The sequence below is a fragment of the Pleurodeles waltl genome, chromosome 9 (assembly GCF_031143425.1).
Source record: "Pleurodeles waltl isolate 20211129_DDA chromosome 9, aPleWal1.hap1.20221129, whole genome shotgun sequence".
Taxonomy (NCBI): Eukaryota; Metazoa; Chordata; class Amphibia; order Caudata; family Salamandridae; genus Pleurodeles; species Pleurodeles waltl.
In genome coordinates, this window is record NC_090448.1 from 457,840,771 (window position 1) to 457,863,578 (window position 22,808).

General features: G+C 44.8%; 2 protein-coding genes across 3 annotated transcripts in view; one reads left to right on the plus strand and one right to left on the minus strand.

Annotated features, from left to right (window-relative positions):
• The window catches only part of RD3L (RD3 like), a 661,792-nt gene extending 646,159 nt beyond the window's left edge, over positions 1-15,633 (plus strand). Inside the window, exons 1-4 of one of the 2 annotated variants that reach the window (XM_069207262.1) lie at positions 7,926-8,346; positions 8,852-9,081; positions 9,950-10,263; positions 12,478-15,633. In XM_069207262.1, the coding sequence (XP_069063363.1) occupies positions 9,965-10,263; positions 12,478-12,757 (579 nt within the window). In that variant the 5' untranslated portion in view covers positions 7,926-8,346; positions 8,852-9,081; positions 9,950-9,964 and the 3' untranslated portion in view covers positions 12,758-15,633. Of the gene's footprint in view, positions 1-7,925; positions 8,347-8,851; positions 9,082-9,949; positions 10,264-12,477 lie in introns of those variants that run through there. The other variant, XM_069207263.1, reaches the window with a different exon arrangement.
• Positions 1-22,808, minus strand: part of TDRD9 (tudor domain containing 9) — a 2,107,755-nt gene that overhangs the window by 1,995,856 nt on the left and 89,091 nt on the right. The gene's annotated exons all lie outside the window — the stretch shown is intronic.

Here is a 22,808-nt window from a genome sequence, read left to right on the forward strand (position 1 = left end):
TGTAAAAGCCATTTGCTCAGCTAGAAAGTCTTACAAATCAGCTGTCTGCAAAGCCAAGCGTGAAAAAGATGACAAGTGGTGGGCTGCACTTAATGAAGTTGCACGAGAGAGGAACTGTAGTGAGTTCTTGTCCTTGGCAGCGCACGGCCCACGAAATAGCGCACTGAACATTTCAACTATTACTGCTCCAAAGGACTGGGTAGACCATTTTAGTGGGTTGTACTCCTATGACCATGATAGTATAACCTCTGAACATAGGGACTCTTGCTCAAATATCATTCTAGCACCCACCCTTCCAGTGCTGCAACTGTTCTCCCATGCGGATATAGCATTTTCCATAGGTACTCTAAAGCGTGGTAGGGCACCTGGCTCGGATGGTGCTACAGCAGGCCTATTCTTAACACACATTGAAATCTGGTCAAGATATATCACCATCATATCAAATGCAATAGCATCTGGGGCGCCAATTCCTGAGTCCTGGAAGGGTGCGATTGTAGTTCTGATTTTTAAAAAGGGTTACAGAGCCCTTCCCTGTAATTATAGGCCCATTAGCTTAATAGACTGTGTGCAGAAAGTGTTTTGTCACTGCCTTTTGGGCAAGATTCGAGGCTGGATAGCTGAACGCAACATTCTTAGTCCTCTATAGGCAGGTTTTCGTAAAGACATTTTTTATTGGCAAAGGGAATCTGTTTGTTGCTTTTTTGGATCTGAAATCCCCACTCGACCTAGTACCTGTAACAATCTGTGGGACGTTCTTTCCCTAATTGGAATCCCAGAGCACATTCTTGCACTATTAATTCGGCTTCATGAGGGTAATTATGCAATTGTCAGGTGGGATGACAAGGGGCAGCTAACTGACAGAATCCAGGTGTCAATGGGAGTACAGCAAGCGTGTGTCCTTGCCCCCACCTTGCTCTCTTTGTACATTAATGATATTGTCCTCTTTTTACTCAGAGTGAAAGCTGATGCACCATCGTTAGGCACACAAAATTCTGGTCTTGCTCTTTGCAGATGATACACTCCTGTTATCCAAGACCGCAAGCGGATTACAAAAACTCCTCATGTGCCTTGAGGAATTTTGTTCCACACGGGGACTTGAAATCAATGCCTCCACAACTAAATTAATGATGCTCAATCCCCACAGATCCTTCAGAGGCAAGTTTATCCTTAAGGGTACCCTACTTGAAAGGACGGGCACATTTAGTTAACTGGGCCTAATGTTAACGGAAAAAATGTCTTGGAAACCACATTTTGCAAAGCAGGAATTAAAACTAAAGCAAACAGGGGTTTCAATAAAGGATTTTAATATCTTGCACACCAAACCATTACGCCCTGCACTCCAGATATATAAAGCCAAGGCTGTGAGCTCGGCTCTTTACGGGGTTCAACTATGGGGCTATGCCAAAGCCCAAGAAATAACGATCTCTGAAAATAATTTCTTAAGAAATCTCGTGTCCCTCCCACCAAGCACTCCACTGTTACCCCTTTTTAAGGACCTAGGCATGAAACATATTGGCCGTAAGGCCCACCTACGTCCCCTCTTTTACTAGTGGCATCTTTGGACCACCCCAGAGCTTGCTTCCTTTACTGTAGCCCTGCAGGTCATTTTATGAACTGACAGTTCTCATAGTATCCCCTGGCTCAGATACATCAAGGGGTTACTTTATTCACTCGGGCTTAGAGAACTCTGGGACTCTCCAACTACTGTCTCCTTCCCATCAAAATTCAACCTCAAAAAATTGTATTGGCAAATGGTAGACTCTGAGGATCTGGGGGTTGCACTTCACTCCACACTATCATGTGAATTTGCCAACCTAAAGGAGACATGCAAATACAAAGGCTTCTGGGACATTGACAGGGTGCCTAGAGAAAGAAAATTGTACTTCCACTTCTGCATATGAACATTGCCACTAAGATCACTTACCAGTCGCTGGTTATATGAAGAAAAAGCCATCTGCCCAGCTTGCAAAACACCTATTGAAAAGCTCCCTCAAGTTTCATTTGTCTGCCCTGCATACGCTGCCTCTTGTAGGAAATGGTTGGCTCCGGCTTGTAGACTGCTGGGAGTCCGCAGGTCCGACATAGCCCTTTGAATTCTCAGATCAGACACTTGCTCAAAGTCAGTGATTGTTGTTGCCAAGTTCCTTGGGGCTAGTTGGATTGTTAGAGGAAAACTTTTATCTGTATAATGGTTTTAGTAAGAATTGATCAATTCACTCTGGGAGTGCACTTAATTTTATTATTTTTATTTAGTTATATGTACTGTACATATTTTATAAAGCCTTGTGCATTTATTTATTGCTGTTATGTGCTTTTATGGCTCTTGTGGCAGAAATAAAGTTCTCTTGACTGACACAACTGGACTCTTCAGGAACCAGCACGGCTGCGATTCCGGCGACGTCTTGTCTTCGCAAAATTGTTTCACCGGCTCCTTCCAGCAACTGCAACATTTCCCCAGCTGTGCATCCTTTGGGGTCAAAGAGACTTCAGCCTGCACCAAGAACCAAGAAGGAATCTCCCTTGGAGTGAAGAAGTCACCCCCCTGGATCTGCAGGCACCAACTGCAACGTTGTCAGGCTGCGTGGATCTGCTCTCCTCTGGAACTACGTGGATCCTGCATCACAGGTGGTGGTCTGGTGCGGTCCCCTTGGTCCTCTCTGCCAGCTGTCCAACTTGAGACCGTGAGCCCCTGCCTCTCCTTGCACGACAGCACCCCAGTGCACTGCAACTCTTGCAACTGCCAAGGCCTGTTGTCTCCTACTCCAAGGGATCTTAAGGCTCCAAGTAGCCCTGGCCCCCAGCACTTTTTCCTGCCAAGCATGATCACCTCTCTGCTGCTTCAGCGAAGTGGGATTCTTCAGAAGTGCTGACTGGGCGTCACTGTGACTTACTGCACCTGCTACCAGTGGGTTGCCTGTGGGGGCGGAGGCTCCTTCTTTTGGCTTTCTTGACTGCTGACGGTCACCCTGGACTCCCCTCCAAGGGTAGAGTCTCCTGGGCCTTGCTGGTCCTCTGCAGCCTTGCAACTCTTCTTCTGCTCCTCTTGCATTTGCCAAGGGATGTTGGTGGTTCTCCAACACCACTGACCATCTGCAACCAGACAACCGACCTAGGACACTATCTGCACCACTACAAGGACTCCTCTTCAGCTCTTGGGCTCCACAGCTGGTCTTCCTCTGTCAACTTGGTTCTTCATCCACAAAAGGGTGGGTAGTAGCTCCTGTCCCCACTGGACACTCCATTGTGGACTGGCTCTGCCCACTTCTTTTGCAGGTCCTCTTCTTTCAAAATCCGCCATTGGTTTCTTCTAGACTGGTTCTGTTCTTGCACAAGCCTTTTTCTTTTTCTAAGTCCTCCTGTTAGGCCTTGGGAAAACCGGGTACTTACCTCTGCTCTCCTGGTCACTAGGGGTCACTCAGTGTAGGAGGCTGGACTGGCTTGTAGTGAGTACCAAGGGGTACTTGCACCTTGCACCAGGCCCAGTTATCCCTTATTAGTGTATAGGGTGTCTAGCAGCTTAGGCTGATAGATAATGGTAGCTTAGCAGAGCAGCTTAGGCTGAACTAGGAGACGTGTGAAGCTACTACAGTACCACTTAGTGTCATATGCACAATATCATAAGAAAACACAATACACAGTTATACTAAAAATAAAGGTACTTTATTTTTATGACAATATGCCAAAGTATCTTAGAGTGTACCCTCAGTGAGAGGATAGGAAATATACACAAGATATACATACACAATAGCAAAAATATGCAGTATAGTCTTAGAAAACAGTGCAAACAATGTATAGTTACAATAGGATGCAATGGGGAAACATAGGGATAGGGGCAACACAAACCATATACTCCAAAAGTGGAATGCGAACCACGAATGGACCCCAAACCTATGTGACCTTGTAGAGGGTCGCTGGGACTATTAGAAAATAGAGAGAGTTAGAAAAATAACCCTCCCCAAGACCCTGAAAAGTGAGTGCAAAGTGCACTAAAGTTCCCCTAAGGACAAAAGAGTCGTGTTAGAGGAATAATGCAGGAAAGACACAAACCAGCAATGCAACAACTGTGGATTTCCAATCTAGGGTACCTGTGGAACAAGGGGACCAAGTCCAAAAGTCACAAGCAAGTCGGAGATGGGCAGATGCCCAGGAAATGCCAGCTGCGGGTGCAAAGAAGCTTCGACGGGACAGAAGAAGCTGAGGTTTCTGCAGGAACGAAAAGGGCTAGAGACTTCCCCTTTGGTGGACAGATCCCTCTCGCCTTGGAGAGTCGTGCAGAAGTGTTTTCCCGCCGGAAGGACGCCAACAAGCCTTGCTACACGCAAATCGTGCGTTTGGCGTTTTTGGACGCTGGTGGGGCCCAGGAGGGACCAGGAGGTCGCAAATTGGACCTGCAGAGAGAGGGGACGTCGAGCAAGACAAAGAGCCCTCACTGAAGCAGGTAGCACCCAGAGAAGTGCCAGAAACAGGCACTACGAGGATGCGTGAAACGGTGCTCGCCGAAGTTGCACAAAGGAGTCCCACGTCGCCGGAGACCAACTTAGAAAGTCGTGCAATGCAGGTTAGAGTGCCGTGGACCCAGGCTTGGCTGTGCACAAAGGATTTCCGCCGGAAGTGCACAGGGGCCGGAGTAGCTGCAAAGTCGCGGTTCCCAGCAATGCAGCCCAGCGAGGTGAGGCAAGGACTTACCTCCACCAAACTTGGGCTGAAGAGTCACTGGACTGTGGGGGTCACTTGGACAGCGTCGCTGGATTCGAGGGACCTCGCTCGTCGTGCTGAGAGGAGACCCAAGGGACCGGTAATGCAGCTTTTTGGTGCCTGCGGTTGCAGGGGGAAGATTCCGTCGACCCACGGGAGATTTCTTCGGAGCTTCTGGTGCAGAGAGGAGGCAGGCTACCCCCACAGCATGCACAAGCAGAAAAACAGTCGAGAAGGCGGCAGGATCAGCGTTACAGAGTTGCAGTAGTCGTCTTTGCTACTATGTTGCAGGTTTGCAGGCTTCCAGCGCGGTCAGCGGTCGTTTCCTTATCAGAAGGTGAAGAGAGAGATGCAGAGGAACTCGGCTGAGCTCATGCATTCGTTATCTAAAGTTTCCCCAGAGACAGAGACCCTAAATAGCCAGAAAAGAGGGTTTGGCTACCTAGGAGAGCGGAAAGGCTACTAACACCTGAAGGAGCCTATCAGCAGGAGTCTCTGATGTCACCTGGTGGCACTGGCCACTCAGAGCAGTCCAGTGTGCCAGCAGCACCTCTGTTTCCAAGATGGCAGAGGTCTGGAGCACACTGGAGGAGCTCTGGACACCTCCCAGGGGAGGTGCAGGTCAGGGGAGTGGTCACTCCCCTTTCCTTTGTCCAGTTTCGCGCCAGAGCAGGGGCTAAGGGGTCCCTGAACCGGTGTAGACTGGCTTATGCAGAATTGGGCACATCTGTGCCCAACAAAGCATTTCCAGAGGCTGGGGGAGGCTACTCCTCCCCTGCCTTCACACCATTTTCCAAAGGGAGAGGGTGTCACACCCTCTCTCAGAGGAAGTTCTTTGTTCTGCCATCCTGGGCCAGGCCTGGCTGGACCCCAGGAGGGCAGCTGCCTGTCTGAGGGGTTGGCAGCAGCAGCAGCTGCAGTGAAACCCCAGGAAGGGCAGTTTGGCAGTACCAGGGTCTGTGCTACAGACCACTGGGATCATGGGATTGTGCCAACTATGCCAGGATGACATAGAGGGGGCAATTCCATGATCATAGACATGTTACATGGCCATATTCGGAGTTACCATGGTGAAGCTACATATAGGTAGTGACCTATATGTAGTGCACGCGTGTAATGGTGTCCCCGCACTCCCAAAGTTCAGTGAATTGGCTCTGAACAATGTGGGGGCACCTTGGCTAGTGCCAGGGTGCCCTCACACTAAGTAACTTTGCACCTAACCTTTACCAGGTAAAGGTTAGACATATAGGTGACTTATAAGTTACTTAAGAGCAGTGTAAAATGGCTGTGAAATAACGTGGACGTTATTTCACTCAGGCTGCAGTGGCAGGCCTGTGTAAGAATTGTCAGAGCTCCCTATGGGTGGCAAAAGAAATGCTGCAGCCCATAGGGATCTCCTGGAACCCCAATACCCTGGGTACCTCAGTACCATATACTAGGGAATTATAAGGGTGTTCCAGTAAGCCAATGTAAATTGGTAAAATTGGTCACTAGCCTGTTAGTGACAATTTGAAAGTAATGAGAGAGCATAACCACTGAGGTTCTGGTTAGCAGAGCCTCAGTGAGACAGTTAGGCACCACACAGGGAACATATACATGCACACCTATGAGCACTGGGGCCCTGTGTGACAGGGTCCCAGTGACACATACATATAGGCCACAAACCTATGAGCACTGGGGTCCTGACTAGCAGGATCCCAGTGACACATAACAACCATACTGAAAACATGGTGTTTTCACTATGAGCACTGAGGCCTGGCTATCAGGATCCCAGTGAGACAGTGAAAACAGTGACAAACACCCTGACATACACTCACAAACAGGCCAAAAGTGGGGGTAACAAGGCTAGAAAGAGGCTACCTTCTCACACTCAGGTACTCACCTCTTGGGGTTCCTAGTGCTTCCAGCTCCCCTCTAACGACTCCACATCCTTGGGTGGGAGACTATCTTGCATTCCACTTTCTTAGTACATGGTTTGGCCCTCCCGTAGCGCCCTTGCTGTTTTCACTAAGTATTGCCATTGCTTGTTGTTTCTATGCTAATTTCTGATTGCTATTGTGTATATAACTAGTGTGTACTTACCTCCGGTTGAGAGAACTGCCTATAAGTAACCTAGTGTTGTGTTACCATAGTAAATTACCTTTATTTTTGTAACACTGTGTGGTTCTTTCATGTGTGACAAGTTGCTGTGTGTAGTGGTATTGCTTAAGCTTTGCATGTCTCCTAGATAAGTCTTGGATGCTCATCCACTACTACCTATAGAGAGCCCTGGCTTTCTAGACACTGCCTACACTTAATTAACAGGGGATGCCTGCACTTGGTATAAGGCGACAACACCAAAGGTGTCCGCCACACACCAAGCCAGCTTCCTACAGCAGCCATGAGAGCCTAAAAAGACACTGATTTCCCTCCCCACCCCCAAAAATGACCTAGACAGAAAGGGTGTGTCATGCTTATCAGTTTGGTAGTGGCCCCATTGCCTTAGAAGCACCACAGACAGAGTTATGGGCCAAAATGTAATGAAACTATGCACTGCAGAGCACTATGGGAGAGTTTTCAGAGTGCAGAAAATGTTGTAGTATCGGCTCTCCAGCTGTGCCAAGGGACTTTTGAAATGCAGGCCAAGGACCGTATGTAAGTGATGGGCATGAGATGGGTGTGGTGAAAGCCCACAGAAGTAGATTGCAACATGTCAAGCGATAGCGGTTGCGCGCTTGGCTCAACCTAAAAATGGAGAAAAATAAAGGCAAACATTGGAATGCTTGAGCAAAATGTCTGCAGAAGCCAAGTATTGGCCCCGAGCCACTCCACAGTCTTCAGTGGGACTCTCAGCATTCCAATATTCTGATGTTTATTATCTTATATGTCAACCTCTATTAGAACATAACGACAGTGAAACTGGCATCACCTAATGTGAAAGAGAAAAAAATAGCATACCACGACTTAAATGCAGAAACTGAAAAATCGGATTTAAGACACCTGGTTCTGGATTAAAACACTATGTTCATGTTATACTTGTATATAATAGAATGGAGTATGCAACAATCTTCCAAATACACAGATTTTGCACAATGAAAGCAGGGGCCGCAATTTGCTGTTCTGAGTAAGAGGAGACAGGAAGCTATATTTTAAACTCGCCTGAAAATGTGTGTGGACAGTTCTGTCATTTTAAACCCAGCTCCTTTAGGTTTTCATTGTACGACATACAATGCGATGTGAAAACCTTCCAGCTGACGCTGATTAACCCCGACATCCGAGTTTTTCCAGTGTATAATATCGGCTTTAATAACTGGCGTGCACGTCATTCTTTATGTTGTATGACATCTAGAACACATTAGCAAAGCCTCTGTTTCCCAACAATTCGTGGATGGAAGAAAAAAAACGAAAGGAAACCTCCACTGCGAAATTCGCAGTAACACGGAGGCCGAAGGAGGATGCTGTTCCGCTCGTTCTGCCTGCTGTTTGCATTAATAAGAGGAGACTAGATAACTGGGACGGAAAATAACGGCTGCGGCGACCTTTGTAAACACGAGCACAGCGCAACTCGCTGTGCCAGTACAGAGAAAGAGCACACGGACGGTCCTGTCCCAAAATAAACGGACAACGACCTCGGGATGAGGAGAACGCGCTCTGGGGAACACAAATCCGACGGTAAGTTGTTTTATTTAACGTTTTATGCGTAGGTTTGAAGGAACAAGCTATTTTGTGCACTTTATCCGTGGCGCCTTTGTGTTTTTTAAAACGGAAACTGCCTTTGCCTCCAACTATAATCCATACATGTTGCGGTGCTGACCAGTCAGTACCAATTAAGGTCACGCGTTTCCCAGTTCAAGGAGTAGTTCTGGGTGATTTTCACCTATGAGTTAACAGGATGAGGGCCGTTAGACCTGGACAGACAACAATCATGCAGGCTGACCTTAATCTACGCACAAAGCATCAATCGCTTCATGTGACGATCCACTACAGCCAGCAACACGTCCCAACAGCATGAAGACCAAAGCTCCTTTTACCAATGTCAACGACTTGACAATAATCAATAAGTGGCTCCGCGTGCCACTGTGGCTAAAGAGTGTTCACATTAAAATTAACGAGGCTGCATGGTGGCTATTTGACTATACTTAAGGTCTGTGATTAAAAGCAAAACTTTTCTTTACAGCTGCAACAAGGGGTCATCTTTGTTAACGGAAGCTGTCGGCTGGCGTGGCGTGTTCTGCAAGACACTGCCCTGGGGACATACCGAGCACATTTAAGACAAGGCACGTGCGGAAAATACATTTCTTCTCACTGAGGCGTACGCCAAAGGAAAAAGGGATATAATCGTAAACCATAAATTTGTAACAACTCAAGCAATTTCCAGAGACCTCGAGTCCACGTTGTCAACAAAAGGTACGTCGCTCCATGTGGTTTTCTTTTTATATTTTATCTGTCTGCTGTGAAAACTGCCGGGAACAAGTCAATGTATCGCTTACTCAAAGGTAGGAGGTGTAACTTGTTTCAATGTAAAGGGCTGCTTGCAGACCACAGCACATGTCATCATACACTAGAACAATTGCCAGTGCATGGAGTGCTTTTACTTCAAGTACGAAATTGCGTGAGAATAGGCAAGGTCACATATTCAAAGTATCAAGACAAAATAACAGTGAGGCACACATATGTAAATTGCTATATATCCAATTCAATCCATGTGTATAGTACTCAAATCATCCTTTGAAATTATTTAAGGACATCCGGGTGTTATTCACTATTTTCTTTAAATGTCAAAGATAGATACAAAAAAATATTTTTATTGTTTTTCTTCACATTTACATTATTTATATCACTATGTACTTATCAGTACCATCATCGTATTCAACAGTATAAGCCTATTTCCTAAAAAGATTTTCATAACCTATTATTGTAAATTTCAGTCCAATTAATTGTGGATTGGATCCTCAGCCCGATTAGTTGAAGATTATAGCCAATATTTAAAGTATAGCAGCCCACTGATGGTACGAGGAGATTTCCATGTAGGTCGCTACTCTTCATAAAACCATAATGTTAAGGTTGAGAAAGAAACCATCTTATCACTCCGGTTCTAAAAAAAAGTCGGTCTCTCGGGTTAACTTAATGTGTGTTTCCTTCTACTGTTTAACCAGCAAATTATTCTATGTATTAATCGTATCGGGTTGTATAAAGGCTGAATACAAATCATTTGATTGTCATGACCTACCAAAGTTAAAAGGACAACATTATATTTCACTCTTTCTTTTTTTAGGCCAGCGGCTTAAAAATGCCATTTTTCAACTGGATGAAATGGTCAAAAAATGAACAGGGCAAACCCGGCCAATGTTCTAGCTCTGAAGCAGTGACAAAAACTCTCCTGAGGGAACTGCAGTGGCACCTGAAGGAGCGCGAAAGACTGGTCCAGGAGATTGAAAACGGGCAGAAGATGCAGAGAGTGGGTGGCGACTGCAACTGGCTGAAGAACTCTTTTAACCTGAATCCCAGCATCCCACTCACCGAACAAAGGCAGCTAGAAATGCTCTGCTCCCGAATTCAACCAAGTCACACGGGCACCGTCCTCAGCAGGTTTTACACCCATCTTACCTCTTTCAATCTCAGAGTGGAACGTATCCTTGTGAGTGTTTAACAAAACTGCTGTTGCACGTCAAGTCTATGAGACTTGATAGGCATTATGCGTTGTCGAGGTAAAAACGAAAAGTAGTACGGTTAGGAAGCATCAGTAAGCAACTACAGTTCCAAACCATCAAATATCCAAATACAGAGCTCTAAGTGGGCCAGGTCCCACACCCTGCTGTAATTAAAAACGGGCATTTAAAACATATCCCTTTATGACCATAGATTCATGCCCGTAACTCCATTATCTAAAACACTTATGGATCTTTATCGATTATTGTAAAAAAATATTAAAGTAATCCATGCCTGAGACTCAGTTCCTGTTTATATTTCATGTTTTACTTAACCGTGCATTTCCCAAGAGTCCTTAGTCTTCCCAGGATGTTGCGTTTGTTTTAAGTTCATATAGTAAATTTCGCTTTTATAGTGCACATTATGAACCGAGTAGCCTCCAGGTGCCCTTAACGGGCCACACAGAGAGCTCTGGAGTTGAGGCTTAAGGCAGAGCGAGTTTATATGTGTGTATGAAGGTGGTACACACTGATCATATTAGTGACAAGGCAAAAGTAAAATAAAGTGTAGATCCCTCAGGTCGGTTGTGTTTGGGGGTTGGTGAAAGAGATGCGACTAAGTGCACTTAGGTGTGAGAAAGAACAGGGCGCTTAAGAGGAAAGACATGACTTAAGATATGGAAATGGACGATATGTGGAGAGAAAAGGGCATTCCAATCTAACATAACAGGAGTGACAGACACTGAACACCACTACTTCTACAGGTCTTAGTAATATTTATTTCACAGTCTGACAATGTTAGAATTGAAACATTTTCATTATTACTTACAACAAAATCGTTTATCCATTTTAAATGATTAACAACCAATGACAAAGCCAATAGTCCTGGAACGTTTTGAGTGACTCAGTTACTGTGTTATATACCCACATACATACAATAACAGAAAGCTCAGAGAAGACCCAAAATCCTAAACATGGTGGCACACTATGGGAACCACAAACATTTAGTTTACTTGTTTAAGCCACATCCCCTTTAACAGTGGTCGACGTGGGTGGGATCTGGGCGTCACAACGTGGCCAAACTTGTTTTTATTTTTTATTTTTATTTAAGCAAAACAGTTCCACCTACATTTTCTGGAAAATCAACTGTCCCAGGAAGATTAATTCCGAGAGCTGAAATTCTTCAGATGAAGTGTAAGGCAGGGAGTCCCCTGTGCTGTGAAACCAAAGGAGAAGCAGACAACAAAGCAAACCCTCCTGACAGGGTGCCTGCTTGCCTGAAACAAATGCAAATGTGCACAACTGGTCAATCTACAAATGTAAGGGTGCTTGGAAGCTGGCATTGGCTTTAATGGATAGATTCAGCTAAAGTTTCCTGATAAAACTGATTTATTATTTTCGAATGTTATTACAAGGGAGTCAGTCACCAGATGAGCTGTGAAGTGTGTGTTTTTAAAATAACAGTTATAAAAATAATTGCACAAAGCACAGTCTGGGTATTACTACAATCTATGTTTTGGAAGCCCCTTTTCATCTTATACCTTTTTGCACGTTTGAGCAACCCATCTTCTACAGTGTGTAATGAAAGCTTAAAATGATGATTTACATATTCACAATACTTTGTGTCACGGACAAGAACCTCGTAGCTCTAAACGTACACAAGTCACTATTCTCCACTGTACAAAACGGGGTTCAACTCTGTGGCTTTCTCTGTAGTGCACTAATAGAGGTTTCATAATGTATGATAGTGCATCTCCCCCTGATTAAATTAACATGCATTTATTTTTCATTTAAGCTGTGTGTTGCTTAATATGTAGTTACCTGAAGGTAAAAAAAAATTACACTTTTTTTTAGCCACACCTTTGACCCCGCCCCATGCTCACTCGCCCAGCCCCCATTTGTGCGCAGCACTTAGACCACTGCCCTTTTAAGATCCTACTTATTTCAACCCACTTAAATCCCTGTAGGTACAGATATTTCGTTTACCAGCATGCTGAAGAATTAATGGCAAAGCTGTGCGCAGAAAATATATTTATTTTAGTTGATTAAAAATCTTGTAAAAAATGACCAATGTCTAGAACTGTTACAATCTATAACTCGTTCAAATACAGTCGGGTATATACTCTTACTGTAACTTTTTTTTTTTTTTTTTTAGATTTCGTGAAGTCTTGGCAGAAAATGATGTCCTCCCTTGGGAAATAGTCTATATATTCAAGCAGGTACTTAAAGATTTTCTTACAGTAATAGAGAAAGAAAAGCAACAAATTAAACTCATGGAAGCATGGAACACAAACTGCCCAGTTGCCTTCCCACTGCCTGGGGAGAAAGAGGAGATCCCCACGGTGTCCAGCTATGTTGACAAAAACACACAAAGTCTGTTTCCAGCCTTCTCCCACAGAATCTGGAACCTGCCCTATTACTACCCATCTACTTAAGAAGATCAAGGTTTCTGAAAGGTGGGCATGTGTGCTCTCTCTTGTACCACATCTTCGGGGGACAATCAATTGCAATAAGAAATGATCATTCACTGTTCAGCACCTTAAATACAGATTAGGAAAGGCAAGTATTATTCATATTTTATACATTCAATATAATTGTCAGGAAGTTTTACAACAACTGCAAAGAAGAGTATTTATGCAGTCTTCCTTATTTTTGTAATACAGGAGTAAGACATTTGTGTACAAAAGAACTAAGGCTGTCTTTGAATATTCACCTGCTACTATTTTTAGAAATCAAGTTTTCCTACAATTTTACATATGTAATGGTGAGCATGTCAGAAAAGTATTTCTCAGTTAATGTTGTTCAGTGAATAATTCTAGAAACACATTCCGATGTTTTCTCCATGTCAAACGTATAATCTTATTTATTTGTTACTGGCATTATAGTAGCATTAGTACTATGCGTGTAAATCTGTTCAGGTGAAAAAACTCAAGCTTGAAGTCTCTGCATAGAAAAAAGCTAATGAATACGTTATGTGTAAGCAAGTTTTACATGTAAGCTGCTTTTTGTTAATAAAAACACAAGCATTTCGAAAGTTTTTACAGGAAACGCTGCTGCATGCATTTGAACATTGACAATTGAAAATATATTCAGGAAGATACGGTTAATGGTTTCACTCGATTTGCTTCATTTGCAGACTGCATGCTAACTCCTACAAATACAATTACCTAGATAAAAAACAAATGTGTAGGTTATTAAAAAAATAGCTGAAACAGCAAAAACTATTATTCTTCCAAAAGGTGCCCGTAGCAAGTCTGCCGTATTGATTTAAAAGACTCACACTTGGAGCTACAAGGTAAACCCCATGTCTGTTAGATTCCGACAGCAGACTGCTGCCACTGTATAGGCTTATGGAATTGACGAACATTTCGACTGCCGGCCGATCCAGCATAGCTGATTTGATTTTTAAAGTACGTGGCTGAATATTACCTTGGCAGCATGAACGATGCCTAGTGCAAGCTGACAGATGTCACGCAGTCTATGGGGATTAACATCTGTTCGTCCGCAACTCCCATGATTCCAGACTAAGGAGACGAACTCTGAGTAAATGAAGGAGATCGACTGTTTGCTCACTGTGGAGGAAAACGCCTCCTCTTGCACAGAAAGAAAGCGAAAACCTTCAGAAGAATTACCGTATTTGATGATGCAAATGTGTACATTTCAGGACAGATATCCTATCATTCCTCTAACAGCTAGATGGCGAAAGAAAGGGGACGGTAGCTTAAGGTAGACAAGATCCTGTCTCCTAGGTCCAGAGAGAGCCAGAAACAAACACCTGGATATTTATATCGGGATGTAGGGCTCCAGTACAACTCTTCTCAAGTCAAGGATGCGGAAACAGAGAAATACTGTAACTTCTCTTTGGAACAATAGGTTCCTCACCCCACTCATTTGTAGTTTTACATTGATTTACTGAATAGGACTATTCACAAATGTTTTGTTATACCTTTTGCAGGAAGGGGCATAGATCTTATTTATGCTCCCTACCCGCACACCAGTGCTTAATTTGTAAATTAAGAGGTGCCGGTGCTCAAAGCCCGTCTCTTAAACACAAGGCTGCTGTAATTAAATCTGCCAGCACTGAATACCGAGGCAGCGTAATTCTGAAGCCATCTCGGGCCTCTTCAATCCATTTACGGCCACCCCTGCCCCTTCAACTCATCCTGCAACTTTCTACTTTCTCCCTTTATGACGCTTTTTAGTTTTTCCTTCTTTCGTCTTTCACATATGTGTCTTTTGCTCGCAGCAAATGCTTGAGGCACAAGAATAAGCCCCAGGCCTCACAAATAAGTGCCGGGGCTCAGCACCGGAAACAACAAGCACAAATTAAGCACTGCCGCACACCCTCCCGTAAACTGTCCTTACCCCCCCCTTCTAGACTAGAAGGATCTTCTGATGGTGGTTACTTGGTCTGCAGATTCAGCAAATTGTAATAACACTTTATGGCACCAACAAAAATATCAATGAGCGAGCAGCATTCTTAAGGGCCAAGAGTATCAATATCTAAAGGTCTGCAAGTAGGATGTGAATAAAGCTCTGTCCGATACTAACATTCCTTTTTAGCACTATCCTAAACAATTCACCTGGGAGCTCATTTAAAACCATTTAAAAGAATTAACAGCTACAAATGATGACGTCTAAGAAGTTAGATTGGAACACGGCGCTAGTGGGTTTGTGCACGACCATCTTAAAGCTGCAAAGTGGCATTGTGTGTGGCAAACTGTAGATGACGCAGTCTGTGTTATAACTTGTCAAGATTGACTCCATTACCCTTTTTACATGAACCGGACTGCCATTCCATTTGCTCGAAGGGGATAAAGACTTGACTTCACTGAAAGACATTATGTGATGTGGTATTCTGCGTCTACAGTTTACCAGGCCGCCACTAGTCGGAAACCTCTTGTTTTACAAATAAACTTAACGAACAATATTAGCACGCAGAACAAAGTTAGCTTTATAATAACCATTTACTTCTAGTAGTAACAGCTCTCAACTGGAAGTGAGCTGTATCAGGTCTGAGATGACCATATACAGCTCTAGCTGCCCCAAACCATCCAGGTCAAAGTCATCCTTTGACCTGCCGAGAAACTGATCCAAATACGGCCATTTCGCCCCCAACTCAAACAACAAAGAATCAAAAATGTAGATGGAGATTCCGATCACGATCACATTTTTTAAATCGAAGGTTAAACATTCAAGTACACCGAAATGTGTTTTGCAGAAGGTACTTGGTTTTGGGTTTAATAGTTACTTGTAATTTAAAGTGATTTTCTTTTACAGGTATTTCCCCAATATTTAATAAAAAGTTATATTTTTTCCTTGGCTAAGCTTTTTGGGCTAAACAGTGTAATAAATGTTGCCATTCTAAGTGCCTTTTAATCTTTCTCATCCCAATTATTTTAGGACACAGCAAGCACCGAGCATGACCGTTGTGAATGTTTAAATATAACCAGTAGCATATTCATAACTTTAAGCAGCTCTCTTTTTGTCACCGTTTCTGTTTATAAGTTAGATTATTAGTAATGAAACTACAGACAGAGCAGAAGAGCGCATTGAAACCCACGAATAAAAGCGCATTATAGTGTGTAGTCCAAAACAAAGCAGTAGCAGAGGTTCTCATCCTGGCTAACCCTTAAAGAAGTGCCTCCTGGAGATGTGAAAAAGGCTTCTACATTCCTACAGTACATAGCCAAACTTCAACATAGTCTTCAAAATCTGCCTATTTGATCAAGCAAACTTAACTATTTCTTCAAAATGACTTTAAACATCACTGGATCAAAACATATCATTGGGCTGTTCATTCGAACCTATGTCTTTATTTTAGTCAAATATGCGATTACTTACTTAGAAATTAACCATCAAGGTTGTATACTACACTGTTGACATAACATTCCAAGACTCTTGAAAACCTTGTAAAATTACAGGCAGGTGCAGATAACCCTGAGATCTTTGTCAAAGTCTGCCTAAAATGGTTTACCTCCAGTTATACATATTTGGCATGACTGTTATATGTAAAATTTACAATACAGGCTGTAAAGCAAACCCCTCATCCGTAAGCACTAGACAATAGCTACTTAAGGATATGTACCCATCATATCACTGTGAAAGGGAGACACCGTGTAGGAAGTTGGCTCTGTATATACTATTTCAAAGTAAGAATAGTGTGCACAGAGTCCAAGGGTTCCCCTTGAAGGTAAGATAGTGGCAAAAGTAGATAATTCTAATGCTCTATTTTGTGGTAGTGTGGTCGAGCAGTAGGCTCATCAGAGGGTAGTTTGTAAGCATTTGTTGTACATACACAGGCAATAAATGAGGAACACACACTCAAAGACTTACTCCAGGCCAATAAGTTTTTATATTGAAAAAAAAAATATTCTTAATTTATTTTAAGAACCACAGGTTCAAGATTTACAGTTAATACTTAAAGCGTAAGGTACTTCACTTAGATACTTTAGGAACTTTGAATGAAAACAATATCATGTACAGTCTTTGTAAAAATGTCAATAAGCTTTTTTTCAAAGTGGACACAGTGCAAAAATCAACAGTTACTGGGGGAGGTAAGTAAAGGTTAATTTTGAAGGTAAGTAAAACACTTACAAGTCTCAAGTTTGGGGCATAGGCAGCCCACCGTTGGGGGCTCAAGGCAACCCCAAAGTTACCACACCAGCAGCTCAGAGCCGGTCAGGTGCAGAGGTCAAAGAGGTGCCCAAAACACATAGGCGCCTATGGGGAACAGGGGTGCTCCGGTTCCAGTCTGCCAGCAGGTAAGTACTTGCGTCCTCGGGGGGGGGGCAGACCAGGGGGGGTTTTGTAGAGCACCGGGGAGGACACAAGAAGGCACAGGAAGTACACCCTCAGCGGCACAGGGACGGCCGGGTGCAGTGTGCAAACAGGCGTCGGGTTTTAGATTGAAAACAATGGAGGGACCCAGGGGTCACTTCAACAATGCAGGCAGGCACGGGGGGGGCTCCTCGGGGTAGCCACCACCTGGGCTAGGCAGAGGGTCGCTCCTGCACTGGAGTTTGGTTCCTTCAGGTCCTGGGGGCTGCGGGTGCAGTGTTGGTTCCAGGCGTCGGGTCCCTTGTTACAGGCAGTCGCGATCAGGGGGAGCCTCTGGATTCTCTCTGCAGGCATCGCTGTAGGGGCTCAGGGGGGTCGTCTCTGGTTACTCACGGGCTCGCAGTCACCAGGGAGTCCTCCCTGAGGTGTTTGTTTTCTGCAGGTCGAGCCAGGGGCGTCGGGTGCAGAGTGTGAAGTCTCACGCTTCCGGCAGGAAACGTGCAGTCTTTGAAAGTTCTTTTTTTGTTGCAAAGAAGTTGCAGGTTTTGAACAGGGGCTGCTGTTAACGAGAGTTTCTTCATCCTGTAGTCCAGGGCAGTCCTATGAGGCTTCAGAGGTCGCTGGTCCATGTCGGATGCGTCGCTGGAGCAGGTTTTCGAAGTTATAGACAGTAGGGCTGGGGCCAAATCAGTTGTCTTCCTCCTCCTCTGCAGGCTTGTAGGTCAGCAGTCCTTCTTACTTCAGGTTGCAGAAATCTAATTTCTTGGGATCTGGGGAGCCCCTAAATACTGAATTTAGGGGTGTGTTTAGGTCGGGGAGGGCAGTAGCCAATGGCTACTGTCCTTGAGGCTGGCTAGACCCTCTTTGTGCCTCCTCCCTGTGGGGAGAGGGGCACATCCTTAATCCTATTGGGGGAATCCTCCAAACTGAAGATGGAGGATTTCTCAAGGTAGGGGTCACCTCAGCTAGGACACCTTAGGGGCTGTCCTGACTGGTGGGTGACTCCTTGTTTTCTCTCATTATCTCCTCCAGCCTTGTCGCCAAAAGTGGGGGCAGTGGCCGGAGAGGCGAGAATCTCCACTAGCTGGGATGCCCTGGGGCGCTGTAACAAAAGGGGTGAGCCCTTGAAGCTCACCAGCAGGTGTTACAGTTCCTGCAGGGGTGAGGTGAGAAGCACCTCCACCCAGTACAGGCTTTGTTCCTGCCCACAGAGTGACAAAGGCACTCCCCATGTGGCCAGCAAAATGTTTGTTGTGTGGCAGGCTGGCAGGAGATGGTCAGCCTACACTGGAAGTCGGTTATGTTTTCAGGGGGCATCTCTAAGATGCCCTCTGGGTGTATTTGACAATAAATTGCACACTGGCATCAGTGTGCATTTATTGTGCTGAGAAGTTTGATACCAAACTTCCCAGTTTTCAGTGTAGCCATTATGGAACTGTGGAGTTCGTGTTTGACAAACTCCCAAACCATATACTCTTATGGCTACCCTGCACTTACAATGTCTAAGGTTTTGCTTAGACACTGTAGGGGCATAGTGCTCAAGCACATATGCCCTCACCTGTGCCTTAGGGCCGTAAGGCCTACTAGAGGGGTGAATTACCTATGCCACAGGCAGTGTGAAGTTGGCATGGCACTCTGAGGGGAGTGCCATGTCGACTTAGTCCTTTTCTCCCCACCAGCACACACAATCTGTGAGGCAGTGTGCATGTGCTGAGTGAGGTGTCCCAGTGGTGGCATAAGACATGCTGCAGCCCTTAGAGACCTTCCCTGGCATCAGGGCCCTTGGTACCAGGGGTACCAGTTACAAGGGACTTGCCTGAGTGCCAGGGTTGTGCCAATTGTGGAGACAAAAGTACAGTTTAGGGAAAGAACACTTGTGCTGGGGCCTGGTTAGCAGGGTCCCAGCACACTTCTCAGTCAAGTCAGCATCAGTATCAGGCAAAAAGTGGGGGGTAACTGCAACAGGGAGCCATTTCCTTACACACCGCTATCCAGATCTACTGAGGTACACTTTAGCTGCACAGATAGGGGTTGTACATCAATGGTGCTTTCAATGATAAGCAGTGGCAGGCCAGAGAACAATCTACAAATGGACATGCCTTCTGTGAAAAGCAGTCCTCCTGCCACAAAACAACTGTATTCCTTATTAATCTGCTTGAGTTACTTCTAAATGTTGGTTGTAAGAAAATGGGTCATTAGTTGTGTGATCTGTACAAGTAATGGGTCCACATTTATCCTTCACTGGTAACACCCCATTGTAGCGCTTGACTCTCACAGGGTAGCAAAGCAGGGCAGCCTAAGGCCTACTTAAAGGAGGTGGTGTGGGCCAGAAATCCCCATTCATAGATACACAGTAATAACAATCAATAAACAAATGTCCAGTTGGTGCTTTTTTTTTTTTTAAAAAAAAGGAAAAAGTACATGTATTACGCACACACTACTCAATACTATGCAGCAATCTACAAACATACATAAGCGGATGGAACTGCTTCTTGGTGACGTTGTGTAATCGTCTTGCCCCTCCCAAAAGGAAGGGCTAGTTCAACAATCACATGTCAAAATATTAACCTGTATTAAAATGCCAGGATGGAACATCTTAAAGGAACGCTGTCAGTGTAATTTCTTCAATAGAACATTCACAAGGTAGGGGGCATGGCCTAGCAAGATGGCCAACTGGACGCACCTTTGGCGAGGTCCGGCTCCCGAACACACTATCCTGCAACATCCTACCGACGTCTGCAACTTACGTGATCTGCTACAGTAGAAGAATATAGCTGTAGGTGTGGTGCAGCTTTGGGGGTGCTAAAGAGCTCATCCTGGGTTAAGAAAGACCAGTTGCTGATGACTAACTGCTGCAGCCTACTGAGTCTTACAGATGGCACAGTAGCATTAAGGGACTGAACGGCTCTGCGGACATCGACTGACCCACAGCAACCTGATGGGATTGGAGGTGAAACCTGGACCGCTGATGCCAGCTTGCGCCCAGTGGGACCGGGAGCTGTGACACAAGAAGAGTGCGACTACGAATACTGTGAGGCAGAACAGGCCAAGGCCCATGGCGGTGAGGCCACGTTGCAACTGAGAGGTGCATCTCACTGGAGCTACTACCTTGGTAATGTCTGTGCAGATTGCAGGGGACTGCGTGGCGGTCCAATCACAGGTGCACAGCTGGGGTCTGATCACACTGAGCCCCCACTCACCTAGGAGCTACCAGAAGCTGCCTGTGCTGGCCAATCGGAGGCTGACTGCCGGGGCCAGCCACTGTGTTGAGCGGCGAGTGGTCCGGCCTGCTTCTGCGCTGCAAACCGACTGGGAGACAGTGACCTGTTTGGAGCAACGCTGTGTAGAAAAGGCCACGGTAGTTCAGAAGTCGAAGAGAGAAGGGAGACAGCCATCACCTAGAGTAACGGCTGAGGTTGGGCTAGCACCCAAAGTGGTAGGCTGCAGCAGGAGACTGAACATTGTTGCAAAGAACACCAAAGCAAAGATTAAAGAAGGGAAGTAGATTGCCGTACCTCTAAGTAAACGAGTTTCGCAACAAAAGTGTGCATGTCTAAAAGAGGAGGCATCACGATGTTCAGTAATGGCCCCACACTGTAAAAAAAATGTAGGGCTATGTAAAAGGACCATTCCATACGTTGGGAACTCACCTCTGAATGGCACAGTTTACCAGAGGGTTAAATGAGGTCAGTCACTTGTAATCGCAACAAGGTACACAGTGGACCCTGATTTAAGAGACAATGGTAAGGCTCGTGCTTAGGGGGAAAAACACACACAGACTTCTAAACTTCCAATGCCTTGTGTAATGTACCTAACAATGTGAATGAAGGTGTGCAAATCATCTTTCTGTCTGATCAGCAGCTTACGGATGAACAAATAAAGATTCTACGTTTGGGACTAGGGTTTTATCCTACTTTATCCCCCTTTTTTGCCCAAATACACATTGACCTATGCAAATTTGTAAGACGTTTAAAACTCAAAAAGAACTTTGAGGAGAAACCTACACCTGCCAATCCCCCTACACCCTCTGTACCCACTAGTAAATAGAACCATTAGAGACATTCAGGATATCCACTTATTGATGTCCCTGGAACAGGACGATCCACCATCCACAGGAGAATTGCTAGCACATCTTAACATCTCTCCTAACCTAGGCCTAGACAGTGGTCTTAGACCAAAATCTGCCTTCATGCCTGCGCTTACCACTGACAACTCAATTGATGTCTTCTATACGTCAGTTACAAACAACCTCTACCGACTGGAGGACAAACCCAATCCTAGGAGCAAAAACACAGCAACTAATCTAAATAACAGCAAGTTCAGAGTCCTGAATGAACTAAGCAATGATACTAACAGTCATTTGAGAGGCTGACAAAGGGGACAATGTGGTCATCATGAATCGTAGGGACTAAATCAATGAGAGCAATAGACAACTCGAAGATAGCCAAGCTTACGCTAAACTTAACGGCAGCCCTCTTAACTCCATCACTAACACAATTAGTGACAAATTGGTATATTGGCGGGATCTCTGCATCAACACGGATCTAGAATTAAAATATATGCTTAACATGGACTCCACTTGCACCATGCATATACATCTTACCCAAAGTACACAAAGAAGTTCCATTCCCCCCAGTACGGCCCATCTTCTCAGGTAATGGCTCCCCCACTGAACATCTCAGAGTTCATTGATATATACCTCCAACCATTGTTTCAAAATTTACCATCCTACATTTGCGACAGGAAGCACCTACTGTGCCAATTGGAGAACATCGATTGGACACCCGATTCTTGGTTTGCCACACTAGATGTTGTCTCCCTTTAAACTTGCATTCCACTGGAAAAGGGCATCTCTGCACTTACCGCCTCACTCTCCGGTAGGGATGCTACTCTGTTTGAGCACAGAGATGTTGATTGAACTTAACAGATTGGTCTTGGAACATAACGTGTTCCTACACAATGGTAAATGGTACAGGCAGATTCAGGGTGTAGCCATGGGGGATACATTTTTACCGGCGTAAACTAATCTGTGTATGGGCCACTTTAACAGACACCACTTATGGACATCCTGCCCACATGGTCTAATCAACTACATTCTGTACTGGGGTAGGTACATAGATGATATCATTATCATCTGGACAAGCAATACCGAAACCTTTGAACTGCAATGTGAGCACCTCAACTATAATGATTACAACATACGCTTCATCCAACACATCAATAAGAAACACAGAGTTCCTTGATCTCACCCTATATCATGACAGAAATAAGATCAAGTCCAAACTCTACCGAAAACCCACGGCGTGCAATTCAGTACTACATGCACGCAGTGCACATCAGTCTACTCAAATTAGTACAATCCCATTGGGAGAACTGACCAGAGTGCGACAGAACTGCAGAAGCGACCATGTATTCATACAAGAACTGGGAGTAGTCGAGCAACGCTCTCTACAAAGAGGGTACTCAGGGAAGGTTCTATCAAAGCCAAAACTAGAATTCTGAACACCCTGCACGAGAATTCCTTTTGACCCAGGGGACTGGTAAACGGTCCAAAGACAGGTACACAAACGTGATCACTGCAGTCACTGAACAGAGCTATGCAATACATCGCATCTTGAAACGCCACTGGCACTTACTGCTACTTGATAAGACACTACATAAGTTTGTCAAGATTAGACCTCAGGTTACTTACAGCCATAGTAAAAC